Source organism: Hirundo rustica, chromosome 2, assembly GCF_015227805.2.
Source record: "Hirundo rustica isolate bHirRus1 chromosome 2, bHirRus1.pri.v3, whole genome shotgun sequence".
In the NCBI taxonomy this organism is placed as follows: domain Eukaryota; kingdom Metazoa; phylum Chordata; class Aves; order Passeriformes; family Hirundinidae; genus Hirundo; species Hirundo rustica.
Window position 1 is genome coordinate 2345859 of NC_053451.1, and position 14093 is coordinate 2359951.

The 14093-nt window shown below is 39.2% G+C and overlaps 1 protein-coding gene across 2 annotated transcripts in view; it reads left to right on the forward strand.

The window, feature by feature from the left end:
* Positions 1–12516, forward strand: part of ZNF654 (zinc finger protein 654) — a 28735-nt gene extending 16219 nt beyond the window's left edge. The window contains exons 5-10 of one of the 2 annotated variants that reach the window (XR_005699530.2): positions 819–1021; positions 1782–1921; positions 5982–6123; positions 7583–9899; positions 10229–10985; positions 11463–12516. Coding sequence is in view for 1 of the 2 variants with exons in the window: in XM_040056229.2 (XP_039912163.1) it covers positions 819–1021; positions 1782–1921; positions 5982–6123; positions 7583–9899; positions 10229–10236 (2810 nt within the window). In the remaining variant the exon portion in view is untranslated. Of the gene's footprint in view, positions 1–818; positions 1022–1781; positions 1922–5981; positions 6124–7582; positions 9900–10228 lie in introns of both variants that reach the window. The other variant, XM_040056229.2, reaches the window with a different exon arrangement.
* Positions 12517–14093: the final 1577 nt, after the last annotated feature.

Here is a 14093-nt window from a genome sequence, read left to right on the forward strand (position 1 = left end):
AAAATACTAAGTTGTAGCCTTGATACTCGATATTTTAACTCTTAATCCATAGAAATACTACAATCTGTATGATCTCTTTTATAATAAAGATGCAAACCATGTCTTCCAGGTATTTCTGACCTTCCAGTTACTTCAGTGTTGGGTGTTTTCAGTATCTCACTTGAAATGGTTTCATTCAAATGTTAGTGTTACGATTATCTTTTAGAGGTGAAAAACAGATTTCCAGAAACTAGGAGCCAGAATTCAAAGGTATTTATATAGGAATTGTGCCCAGTAGCACTTTCAGAGGAAGATATGTTTTCCAAGCAAGCAAAATCAAGGCATTCAAAGCTTCTTAAGGCATGTGAATTGTAGCTAACTTTTTTCACGACTTTGAGGTCTTACATTTTAATGGATTATGAAAATCTTGAGGTTTTTAAAAATATTTGTAATTACAGCTTTGGAAGTGATGTCAGTCCTGTGCTTCTGACAGTCACATGCATTCCACTGCTGAGAAAGGAGGGAATTTTCTTTCTTGAAAACGCTCACATCTGCTTCTATAGAATATAAATTTTACCAAACCTTTTGCAGCACCTTGTGTTAACTTGTTAGAAACAGAATACTGAATTAGATTACTGGTTTAAGAAAAATAACAATTTGTTTCCAAGCAGAGAGACAGATTTCTTACTGTGTTTAATATAATATTTGATAGACTTTTTTAGCAGAGCCTTTATTTTTCCTTAATATTAATTTGTTATTAAAAACAACATTACTTTTAGATATATTTGTTGTTTGGACTTTGTATTCTAATTGCCTTTAAATCTTTCTTTTCTGTGCAGTTAACAAATACTTAAGCTCTGAAAATCCACTGTTCTTTGAACTCCGTGCCAGATACCTTATTGCCTGTGAACGCATCCCTGAGGCAATGGCTCTTATCAAATCTTGCATAAACCATCCAGATATCAGTAAAGATCTGTATTTCCATCAAGCTCTTTTCACCTGTCTTTATATGTCACCATTAGAAGATCAGCTATTCCAGGAGGTATTGTTTGTCAGTATACATTTGTTTTTTTACAATGAAGTGGTGCTCTATACTTGCTGTGTACGTGTTGTCAAGAGGAGCGTGGGGAACTCTGGTTTTGTGGAACCAAATGTCATAAAATCAAGCAGCCACACTGCTGTTGCTAAACTTAGTGCTGGCTTAAACTTGGAAAAGTTGAATGTGAAGTGCCTATAAATCTTGTTGACCTAAATGCAGTTTTTTGGTCAAGTATTCTTGTAGCTATATTCCCTAAATATTTTGTTACTTCAGTGTATTGACTGTTTTACTATTGACTAGTTTAGTAAAAGCACTTGAGCTTAATTGATGCTAATTATACATTATGTTGTTTTGTTAAGTTTTTGTTTAACTTAGTGTTAAGTTTAGTGATGGCTCAATATGTAAGATGACACTTGAGCTGAATGCGGCCCTGTGTTATCACTGATAGCATTTAGTATGAACAGCGCTTTTCTTAGCCTTGTTCTAAGAACGAGTCACCAAAAGGTGGCAAGAGCAAGCAAAAAAAGTGCTTTTGTGTAGTATTTTAATTTCTCAGACAGTTATTCTGATGGTCATTACTCTTAAGAAATACGAAAGAGCTCAAAATACCTCCAAAATCTTTACTTCTAGATGTGCACAAAAGCCATCCCAAAGACATCTTGTGTTAATAGCAATTCCTGAAGTTTTTAGTAGAGCAAGGTCTCATTGGTTTTGATTTCGTGTCAGCACATTGATCTAAATCGATTTTATTTTAATTGTATAGCACTTGTTGAGGACTGATTGCAAGAGTGGAATTGAGATCATCTGCAACACTGAAAAAGAAGGGAAGACTACCTTAGCCTTACAGCTTTGTGAATCCTTCCTAGTCCCACAGCTCCAAAATGGGGACATGTATTGTATATGGTAAATACTTTATTTCTGGGGAAGCAGCTGAGCAGAAAATACATGCTTATTGCCAAAATGAAACTCGCCTAACTTAAAAATAACAGATGAAAATTATTTTTAAATGTTCCTGGTGCTTCTGTTGTGCCTGTTTGCCCTTTTACACACAGTCATACGCAGGGTAGCCCAGTAGTTCATAACTCTTATTTACTATTTCAAAGTAACAGAAAAGTGAACCTTTACCTACCTGACCTAGAAATGTAGCATTTATTATTAGCAAAATGCAGTCTGCAGGCTTTAGCCATGTAGATATTCTGCTCTGTAAGTGTAGCGTGTCACCAATGTGCCTAAAAAGAGAATGTATGGTGCTGGGAACGTGCTGTTAATGATGGAAGCTTGGATGTCTTGGACAGAGGTATCTCCTAGATGGGGTTCTCTAGAAAACTTCGAAGATGTCTTCACACACGTTCAATTATCTTGATACTTGTTTTTAGGGCTAAGAAGTGCTTTCTAGAGAGCTGTCAACAAATCTCATCATTCTGAGAACTGAGAGGTGACTAAGGAATATAATCCTGTTGAGCCTGTATAATTTCTGTACCTAAAGGAACATCTGCATTCCTTGATAAAAAATGCTTTGTTTACGTAGTTAAAGTAAAACATCCTAGCAAGGATTTGATAGAGCTCAAATTATCAATCTGTCTTAACTAATATTGAGTTCAGAAGCTACCATGGATTTCTGCGTTCTCAGATTCCAGGAAATCAAAGAGCCTCGTTGTTTTGGGAAACTAATGCCTGTTAGATATGTTAATGTTTGGTTTGATATTAATGTTTTTCCTAACTACTGGACTGTTGGATGAGTAACTGCTCAATCAAACCCATTGGGATTATGTGTTGGCAATAGCTACTGGCATTTTTCATCCAGTCTGTCCAGGAAAAGATGGACGGGACTGTCCCCATAGGAAAGATGAAGTTCAACCAAAAAGGCAGAGTTTGTGTGAGCTCGGTGGGAATTGAATCCATCTATGTTGACTCCTGCCCAAAAGCTGCATCTCCCTATTTCTTACTAGGAAATTGCAGGTGTAACCTCCATGGATTAATGCTTTCTGTTTGGGACATTCAGACTTGGAAGAAATGCATTTTTAATGCTGTAATTAAAACTCCTTTTGCTGTAGTGACATGTTGACCCTGCTCTTATACAACTGGTCATTGAGTTTTGCATCATCCATTTTTGAAATTGCTGTTCAAAGCAAGATGTGTCTCTTTTTATGTTGTTCTCTATGTTCTGGCAAAGCAGATGTCAAAGATGAAATTCCTGTAGAGGCTCAAGTTTGATACCTGGTTTTTGGGGAAATAATCTTGGCATCTCTCAGTATTTTAATTTATCCAGAATATAGAACTTGAGGATCTTTGGAAGAGAGTTCAGAGCAGTTGCATCTGTGCAGCTCAAACAGATGTTTCATTCTTCACAGATGCTGAGCCTGAACAATTGTGTTCCCAGCAAGAACTCTGTATACTACTTAATAGATCACGGAGGCTGCAGCAAAGCTTGTGAAGACATAACTGTACTGTAATCCAACTTTTGCAAGAAGTAGGAGCCAGGTTAAATTAACCTACAGAGTCTGTTTTTCCCCAGGGAAGATTTTAATGCCTCCAACACAGCATAAATCATCTCACATAGTCTAGAACTGAGGGCCTTGCAGATCTAACAGAGATCTAGCTGCTAACACTACAAGCAAAGATAAAATAACAAAACAGATTAGAATGCTGTAAATAGCAGATATTTGCCACAGCCTATATGAAATCTTCAAGCTAAAAGCTTTATCAGTCATCATGGAGGAAGATGAACTTTAAGCAGCTTGGTAACAAAACTCAAATTTTCTCTGAAAAAATTCTAGATTCAGATGAACAAATTATTTTTCTGAAATTAAATCATCTAACAAGCTGGGCTTGGTCATACTAAAAATATCTTTGTGTAAAGTACTGGTGAGAAATCGATTCATAATGCTTTCTGTCAAAGTGTTGTCTCTTCAGGAAGGCACGCAATATTTTGATGGAGCAGGCATAGATAGCCTTCCTTCTCTGACAGATGATTTTTAAATGCCATTTTGGCTGTTTTCAGGTGATTCCTAGGCACTAAATTCAGTAAGTCAAAGAATTTTTAGCACAGGTTTGATCAGTCTTTTGGCAAAGTGTGCTTTATTAGGAGTAGCAAAGGGTTTAGACCCAGATGAGTTCAGGAGGGTTTAACCATCATTTCACGTTGCTGGTGCAGGCACAGTGTGGTTTTGGCATTTTGGAGGTAGATAAGAGGCTGGAATGCATGGTTGCCTCTGATAAAGAGGTGCTGAGTTCTGTGATCTCCCAAAACCAATTTAAATTGTCCCAACAAAGTCAGAAATGGACTTGAAGAGGAGAAGTCATTGTGTTGACATGGAAAAATAAAACTAAAAGACTAAAACGCTGTTTTGTGTCAGGGTCTAGGTTGAATGGTGGGTGACACCTTGTTCTTCACCCATGCAGCTCTTCCTTGTACATCCAGTTTTCTGCTCTCCTTTTTCAGCTCTTTCCTTGTGCTAGCCTAGCTCTTGTCTAAACACACATCAAGCCCCTTTAACCACTAATGTCTCAGAAGAATAATTTGATTTTTCTCACGTTCTCTGGGATTAGTATTGCAATGGCTCGCTCTGAGATGGTGTGAGGCAAAGCAGAGAATGAGATGGATTATTGAAATGTAACGTATAACAGCAAAAACACTCAGTTCTTACTTCTGTACTTCAGGTTGAGACTTCTGCTGAGTTGCTAAGAATGGTTTAGTGCATGAAGACACTAATTTCAAACTTGCATATGAAGTTTGCAAATATGTAGAATTCAGGTTTCCAGCCTGGTAAAGGCAGAGGTGAGCAGTTTGTATCTTTAGAAAATCAGAAAGACTAATTTTTTGTGTGTAGAGCTGCTTATAGGTCTCCCTTTTCAGTTTCCCCCATAAGCTTGATCTTTCTTTCAACTTTAGTTCTCTTGGGTTCTGAAGGAAAGAAAACAATCAAGGTCTCAATGTCAAACAGAATTCTAGAGCTGTCCTGAACTTAAAAGTGGAGTTGGTTTTGACATAGGCAGTTCTGTCGCTTCCCTTCATTCAGGCTCTGGGCTCACCTAAGAGAAGCTTGATCCCAAAAGGTTTGTCTGACTCTGGAAATCAGCCAGATATTTTGCCAGTGACCAGGTTTGTTTTCTGAGGGAGGAGACTGCTGGAGTAGCAAAGTGTCTTCCTTCAGAAAATGAGTCAACGGGTCCTGCTTTCATTGTAACACTGAGGTGGGATTTCTCCTGAGCCCTAACTAGAGCTACCCCTGCAGGATCTTCTTGTGACTAGAAGTCAGCCCAGTTGCCTTCCTAAGTCTCTGAATTAAAGTACACAGGACTTCTATGCTGTCAACTTCAATTAGCTTATTTTATAGGCTAACACATCATTTGTGCACAGTTTAGCAGTGATCTGTTCTCACATTTCCTTTTCTCAGGCAGGAATGTTATTCGGCTGCAGATGATGGAGATGTAGTATAGCTGTAGATCCTGAAACTTTGGTGTGACTGCTCTAGGCAGAAAATTGTGCTGTCATAACTGGAGGACATCACTATTTCCTGCCACATCAGGAGCTTCCTGATGCTGCTTCCATTTTTCACATTCAAAAGCTTCTTTTCCTGAAGGACTCTTCATCCTTGTACTGGAAGTGACTTAATCCCAAGAGCACACAGATGTTTATTGCCCGTGGTGTTGAGGGCTAGGTGCTGTTCCATCTGATTTTATTGAGCACTTCTCTGAAACCGAGCTGAATACATGAATGTTTTGTTGAATATTTAATTGGCTGGTGATAGGAGATACCCTGAATGCTTTAACAAACTAATTAAGTTGCATTTTCCGTTGTGCACGTTGCGTGCAGTTGTGGTGTTAATTAGATCAGTATTACACCCTCAAATAGGAGTTTAGTCACAGAATATGCAAATGGTTGTCTTTAGTAATGCATTGTGCTCAGTGAGAGAGTTCTAAAACTCAATGTGATTGGAATATTTTGTTCTCTACCTAATAGGGACCTGATCTTCATTTGGAGTAAACTGCAGCTCAAATCTAACCCATCAAAACAAGTATTTGTGGACCAGTGCTACCAGCTTCTAAGAATTGCTACAAATGTCAGAGTAATTTTCCCTTTCATGAAAGTCATTAAGGATGAAGTAAGTTCTGTTTGTTTTTACCTCATCCACCCTTCTTCTGGTAACCAGTTAAAGTAAAGAGAAGTGATGTTTATATTGAGTAATAACCACTTTTGGTGGAAAGTTAAAAAAGAGGGGTTAAGAAAGGACACAATATTATCTTTAAAATATTGTCAGGTTCCAGAATGGGCTTCAATATTATGATTGCTTGTCTGCTTTTAAGATTTTTTTTTTTTTTACTGAAATTTCTGTTTCTGCAGAAGTTTGAGGAATAAGTCCGTGGAATGAATGTGAATGGTTTATTGGTTGGGTTGGGGTTTTTTTCAGCCTGACCTCTTAAGGAAATAGGATCTATGTAATTCTATGGACCCTTCATCCTTGTTAAATTCCGAATACTTTTACCAATTTTAATCAAGTCTGGAAAAAATTACTTAATATAACATAAAGAAAAAGGCAGAATAATACAGGGGAAGACATTTATTTTGCTTCAGAAAATTGTGCTGTATTTCAGGCTTCAGATCTCAGTCTTGTTCTGCCTCATCTACAAAAGGTGTCATGTGCAATGCTTTGCACACAGCCCTGTGAGTTGTTTCCCAACAACTGTTATTTATCATTGGCCTGACATAACAGAACTTCATGTTTTATGCCCTAAATGAATTTTAAATTGTTTTGTCAGATCTAAATGCAATAATTTGCTGCTGTTCAAGGGTAAGTATTCTAAAATGCTTGTGGTGATACTAATAATTCTATTTGTATCTGAATAGTCTTATTTTTTAATATCCCCCTACTTATTGGAGCATTGACTGTATTTGTTAAAACCCAAATATAGGAGGTATTAATTATTTCTAAATTTCCTGTACCTCTTTTGACTTTAGTCTGCTGCCTGTTGGGCAGCGTATTTCTGATCATTCCTTTGAGTTCCATGTTCATGACAAGGCCCCCAGCTGAAGTGTGGAATAGGAATTCTGCTCATTGGAAGGATGGGTCATCAGTTCGGGAAAATTAAGCCTTTTAGAATTCTTGGCCATGGGTTGTTATCGTTCTCCTGCTGGTTGTTCAAAACTGTGAGCAATATTACCATGATTTTTATGTTATTTGAGCTAAAGAAGTTAGAACGGCCAAAATATAAAGGAACTGTCCAGTTATAGAGTGAAACAGCCTAGGCAATGAAGAGGCAGGCAGAAGATACTGATAGATCAGGTATGATCGCTTGCAGTTTTGGTTTATAGCCCCAAATAATTGTCTTTAACTGCGGAACTGCATGGGGCAGAGCTGAAGCTTTGTAGGTGTACAGCTTTCAGTGCAAACCATTTTTGAATCTGTATTTACGGCCTTGTTTGAGCAATATTTAAAAATGTTCCTGCCCTTGGATGAAGTTCAGTGGCGGGATGCTTTCCAAACTCCTGTTTTGCAATAGATGAGTGTAAATGCATGGGGTGTTTGGGAATTGTTTATGTACGCTGTGATTTCCTTCCCGCAGGTTGGTGAAGATGGCCTTCAGATCTGTGTTGAGATATGTGGATGTGCCCTACAGCTGGACCTCCGAGAGGATCCCAACATGAAAAGTCTTATTTATAAAGCAATCGCTCACTTTCTGCCAAATGACTTGGAGATCCTCAGAATTTGTGCTCTCTCCGTCTTTTTCCTGGAGCGCACCTTGGAGTCTTACTACACTGTCGAACACTTGTATAAATGCGCAGATGAAGAATACAACGAGTGCACTAGTTCCGTTCAAAACCGCGTGCGGTTTGAGCTGCTGCCCATCCTGAAGAAAGGATTGTTTTTCGACCCCGAGTTCTGGAATTTCTTGATGATCAAGCAGAATTGTTTAGCGTTATTGGGAGATAAAGCCTTGGATGGCTTGAGTGAAAGTACACTGGAAAACTCTCCTGCGAACGCGGAGAAAACAGCAGAGTACAGGGCTGTGGGTGAGGAACGCGGCTGTTTAACAGACGTCAGCAATGGGGAGCTTGACCCTGCAAACTGCTCTGGAGCCCGCTCCAAAGGGAATGCCAGAAAGAACCACCAAGCTCTGGAGGCATCCAAAGCCTTGGATCAGACTGAACCGAGGCACCGCTGTGTGATCTGCGACAAGGAGTTCCTTGGAGATCACATAGTGAAACACGCACAAGCTCACCAAAAAAAGGGCAGCTTCTCCTGTGTACTTTGCACCAGGAAGTTCAGGCAGAAAGGCCTCATGCTGAAGCACTTAAGGAATCACGTCAGGAAGATAGAAAGGCAGCATCTTGCTGCGGCTCTGGAAGCTGGTCAGGAGGCTCCTGCTCTTCATGAAGTGCAATGTTCTGGTGTTTCTGTGTCACTTGAAAATGGGAATTCTGAGGGTTCCAAAGATACCGAACCGGAGGCTACAGTAGCTCCGAGTTCTGATCAGGTCCAAGAGGAGGTTGAGAATGCAGAACAGGTTTTAGATGCAGTGGAAAACCATCTAAGTGACCGGGATGATGCTACTGAAAACAGTAGTGACAGCTGTTTTAATAACGTTCCTGGCGCTTTAAGTACAGAGAGTTTGCCTGAGGATGATGAGAGCTCCAGTAAAGAGTCACCTGTTCTGCATAAAGTGAATGGAGTGTTTTGCCCTCAAAAAGACATCGATGCTTTGGATGAGGAAGGAACCTTTAAGTGCCCTGCCAATGGTTGTGCTAGAGTGTTTAAAAAAATAAGATTCCTTAACAAACACGCCAGAAAAACTCATCCGACCGATCTGAAGGTGCAGCAGCATATAATGAAATGGAATAAAGGAAAATGCCGCTTCTGCCAGAGGAAATTCGCTGATTCCCAACATTTTGTAGACCACCTGAAGAGACATGTGTATCCAAATGTTTACTTTTGTTTACACTTTAATTGCAATCAGAGGTTTAAGCTGTCGACTGAGCTTGCAGAACACACAAAAAGTCACAGTGTGTTTAAAGCTCAGTGCAATTTCTCAAACTGCTGTGAGCTATTTGAGGAGCTCCCTTTGCTGTATGAACACGAGGCTCAGCATTATTTAAATAAAACCCCAGAAGGTTCAGAAGATGCAAGTGAAAAAGATTCTTCAGATGATCCTTCAGAACTTTGTAGTTACCAAGATGATGATGAATCCGTTAATGAAAAAGAAACTGTGGATTTACCAATTCCAACCTGGAAGTCAAGGAAGGATTCTGCAGAACCAAAGACGTATATTCAAAGTGTAGAGAAGAAAGCAAATAATGTAATTCACAATGGAAATGAAAGCTCATCTGAGGGTAGTGCTCCAGTTTTAAGTTTGGTAGACCAAAAGACACCCGTGTTACAGCCAAATCCTGAAAACTGTAAAGCTGTTAGTGACCAACTGGTCAATGGGCACAGTGACCCGGATCAGACATCATCCAAGGCAGCCCAGGTACCTTTGGACAGAGTAGCAGATGAAACAAGGACAGAAAACGGGTCAGTGTTACCAGTTTTACAGAATTGTCACGATGCACCACAAAATAATGCTCCTGTGGCCTCACAAGTACCTTCTAAACCAAATCAGACAACAGAGACTACTTCATATGGCGTCATCTTAACAAAACCCTACGTCAGACCATTGCCTCCGAGTTACCTTGATGAACGTTACATTAGCATGCCAAAAAGGAGAAAAATTTTGGCTGATGAAGTAGACGCTTACTCTGAACAAGACAAAATTTGTAGCAAAACAACAGAAAGATTTAGATGTGGCAACTGCTTGACCATCTACTGTAATTCAGAAGCACTTGAGGCTCACCTTGCACAAAAGAAGTGTCAGACGCTCTTTGGATTCGATTCAGATGATGAAAGTAAGTCCTGCAGTCCTTCCGTGCTGGTTTCTTTGGCAGTCAATAGCAATCAGAAAATGGGCTTTGAAAACAGGAATAGGTAAGACAGGTGCTAACTAAATCACTGTGGTCTGCTGAATTGGAAGTTGAAATTGGGCATGCTGTGCAGAACAAGAAGGAGGTGGTGAGAATTGGTAGGCAAGCTAGTGGAAAAGACTTCTGATTAAACAGAATGGGGTAATTCAATCAGTCTGTCTTTCCTTGCATGTTAGAAATGAAATATGGTGAAAAACGTAAGCAGTGTTCTAGATTAAGGAATGATTTACATTCTGATCTTTTGTGTTTTGCAGGTGCCTGATTCAATGTTGTAGAGAAAAGTATCAGATGAGGAGTGGTGTAAGGAAACACTACGTGGAGCAGCATCAGTTTGTTTCCCAGTTGGCCTTAATCATGAAGCAGTCTCAAATTCCTATAGAGAAACATGACCTTGATAAAGACAAAGCACATTCTCTAGACAAAACTCACAGAGGAGTAATAGGAGCTCTGCAGGTCTTGAGTCCAGAGAAGTTGCTACAAAACCCCCAAAGTACCAGTTATCCAAAAAAAGCCATGTTCATTCCAAATGTATGACTGAAGCTTAACGGCACAGCTTTTCTAGCGTGAAAGTTGAAGGACAATGAGGCACAGAGGTGAGCAGGCAGAGGAAGCAGAGGTGAAATCCAACCAGCCAGTTCCAAAAGCTGCTTTAGTTTGTGTGGTTAATGGGTATCTGTCCACACAGCTGAGAAGGAATCATTCAAGGAGGTGTTTCATTCTTACCTTGTGCATACATGCATAAAGAATCCATGCATTCTTGGTTTTGGTTTTTTTTCAAGTTTGAATGTGTGAGTCCATTATCTGCTCGAAAGCACGGAGCTTGTTTCATAAACTTCTACTCAGAATCCAAAGAGGAATGTGGAAGGAAATCTTGAGATAGATGGGATGCTGGAGTAGCCAAAAACTTGAAATACAGAACAAGCAGGAGAAAGTGATTTGGTGTGATACGGTGTGAGACTTGCACACAGTGGAAATCAGATGCACGCAAGAGAAGCCCTTTGCAAGGCTGAGGTAAAAGTGTCCTGTAAAACATCTGCTGTAGGTGTGGGAAGACCAACACAAGTGGTGGATTGTGTGGGTATTAACAGCAGCTGGTGGAAGCAAATCCAGGATGTTGGGAGGGTTAAGCTCGCATTATAAAGCAGAGTTAAACTCATATTCTGCCAGTACAGAGCTCCCTCAGCTGTTGGTAGGACTGACAAGAACTTGAGAAGGCAAACAAAAGCAGAGCACATCGGGTTGGGGTGCACAGAAAGGTCAGGAAGAGCCTGTTTCACATCTGTGATGTTGCCTAATGGTGGTGGGCCACAGCTCAGTACTATCACTACTCACTCACTGTCTGGGAAGGAGGAAACAGGGATCCTCTGAATCCTGAAGACACCTTGCAGTTCTATTTAGTAGCATCCCTTGAAAGGAGAGCCTTTCCCAGAGGCTCATGAAGGAGTTACTTAAATGTTAAGCACTTTATTCACAATTCACTGTTCGCAGAAACAACCACAGTGTGAAGACAGGAAAGAGGAGTCCTTCAATTCTATATGGAAAACTGAAATACAGAAGATTTTGAAACCAAAAAGATGCCATTGTAATTGTTGGTCTTCCTACCCTAAGGCGGAGGTGTGGCAACCATGTGCATTGTCCAATTACTGTGCTAATTTATCCTCTAATTTATCTCACGCTGTCTTGCCACATAGTATTTTTTTAAATTATTATTTGGGATCCTGTTCTATGAAAATTGTAGTAAGATTGCAGGCAGGGGAGGCACGGGGGTGAAAAGTGATGTTCAGAGTCACTCCAGAAATGTAGGACAGCACAGAGCAACTGTTCCTATTCAGCTGTCGCTGAAGAGTTCGTCACAGTGTGTGCAGGGCTTAAATCAACAGGTGGGTGAAAATTAATGTGTAAAAAATCGGGGGGTGCATAAAGCCCCCTGTTCATTGTAGCCATGGCTCACACTTGCAAAGCCAAGGCTTTCTCTCTAAGATTGGCTCTGAAGTAGTTCTGGAACACAAACTCAGTAGTTCAGTAATGCCTCTGCTAATAATCCTCTGTGGATGTAAACAGATATTTGCATTAATTCTGCTTTCTTTCCCCTTCCTGCAAGGTAAAAAGAATGCAAATTCAAAATCACGCTCTTGAGTTCTAGCAGAGTTTTGCCTTAACTTTGAGTTGGATTAACATAAAAGGTTATAAAATTATGATCACAGCTATGTGTGCATTACATGAATCCCAGTTATGGCCCCCTTCCAGAAATTTGTATGATCTTTGAGGCACCAAAGAAATTTTTTTTTTTTTTTTTGCGATTGCAAAAAAGCCTGATTTAACTGCATCATTCATTATATATGCATATATACACACTATATATAGATTTACATGTATAAATACATTAAAAGATTTAAACATTAATGGGGTCCTTATCAGAGAAATGCACTTTCACATTTTTTACTTTCAAGGCACCAACTGATTTTTAAGGACCCAGGTACAGTGTTGAATGTTCCAGGCTCCCCCTTCTTTGCTTGACATTCCTTAAATATATTTGGGGGGGGAGGGAAAAAAAGAAAAGGTTTATTTTAAAGTATTACAGTTCTGAAAATCTAAAAACTGAGTCAACAAAGATACAACAAAGATGTTTGTGTAAAATTGTTTTAATGTACCTTTTAATCTTTGGTGCTTTTTTGCCTTTTCCCTGGAACTCCATATGCTTGAAGATGCTTTAAAAACATGGTTGAGACTTGTATTATCTTTGGTTTAAGTGTATAGATGAATGCATCTGTGTACATGCATTAACTGTGACCATAATTTTTTGTACCTGCATTAAAGTAGTTTTTTGTTCAAAGATGCTTTTCTGGGACACCACTGTTTGTTTCTCTCATGTATCCAGTGTGTACACCCTGGAGAACAGGAAATATGACTTCTTACATAGGTGAAGATGAGCATCACCTAACAACTATCAGGAGTCTGTTAAACTGACTTAAAGTAGCGAGTGGGTGGTAACGTTTTAAAATAATTGTTTTCACTTCAGATTGTTTTCAGTGCATTTTCTTTACGCTACTCTCTGATACCTGTTGGTATTCTCACAGAGTTGCAGTATTAAGCAACTTTAATCGGAGGCAAAACCATACTTGGATCATGTGTGGAATAATTCTCCATGCTTTTTAAGGATTCTTTATTCTCTTGAGTATTACCCCATACTAAGCCTGCAACTTTTAAGGCTGAGAACGGGTCACAAGTCTTGAAAGTTGGAGGTTTTTGGTTGATTTTTTTCCCCCCAGGCATGAGGCATTGTATGATATAATTGGAAATCCTTGAAGATGTATCACTTTGATTCAATAAGTCCCCAAGTACATGTGTAATGTGAGCCTAAAGCTGCCTGGAGTTACACATGAGCTTAGGAGCCTTGTTGGATCCAAGTCGGTGCGATTCAGTGCTCATAACTGTATTTAATAACATTCCTCCGGTTGGATTTGAACTTTTCCTTTTAAGAGTGTCTCCTCTAACCCCATCATGTTTCTCTGTGAGGGTCATGTAATTTCTAATTTCAAAAACTGCAGCTTGGTGTAGGCACCTTTCACAGAAAAAAGGAATACTGAAAGTAAGTTGCAAGTGGTCATATCTGTGGGGCAAGGTCGCTGGTACTTTGGTTATTTAGCCATATTTCATTAAAATTATATGACTTGTATAGTTTGGATAATTTATAACATTAAACTTTGTGATTTTAATATCACATGGAAGGTTCAGCTGTACTCATTTCTTTTATCGTTTAACACCAGTGCTATGGACAAAAGACCCAAAGGGGGGTGGTAGTGTTACTATTTTCTTAATTTATTTGGTACTGTATAACACCTTTCTGATTAAATGCAGTGTATGCATTTTGGGACTCTTAATTTGTAAAAGCTGTTACAGGTTCAGCAAGAAAGGAAATTTGTGCTTCCTTGTTGAATGTTAAATTATTTTACTTTGCATTTTATATAAGAGTACAAATTAAAACTGAGCCATCAAACTGCAATAAATCTACAGTAGTGTTTCATTTTAAAAACCTTTTGTACTGTACATAGATTTGTTCAATAAAACGTTGTCTTTGTTGTTGATAGAAACTGATCTTGTCTTTTGGAGAATCACTCT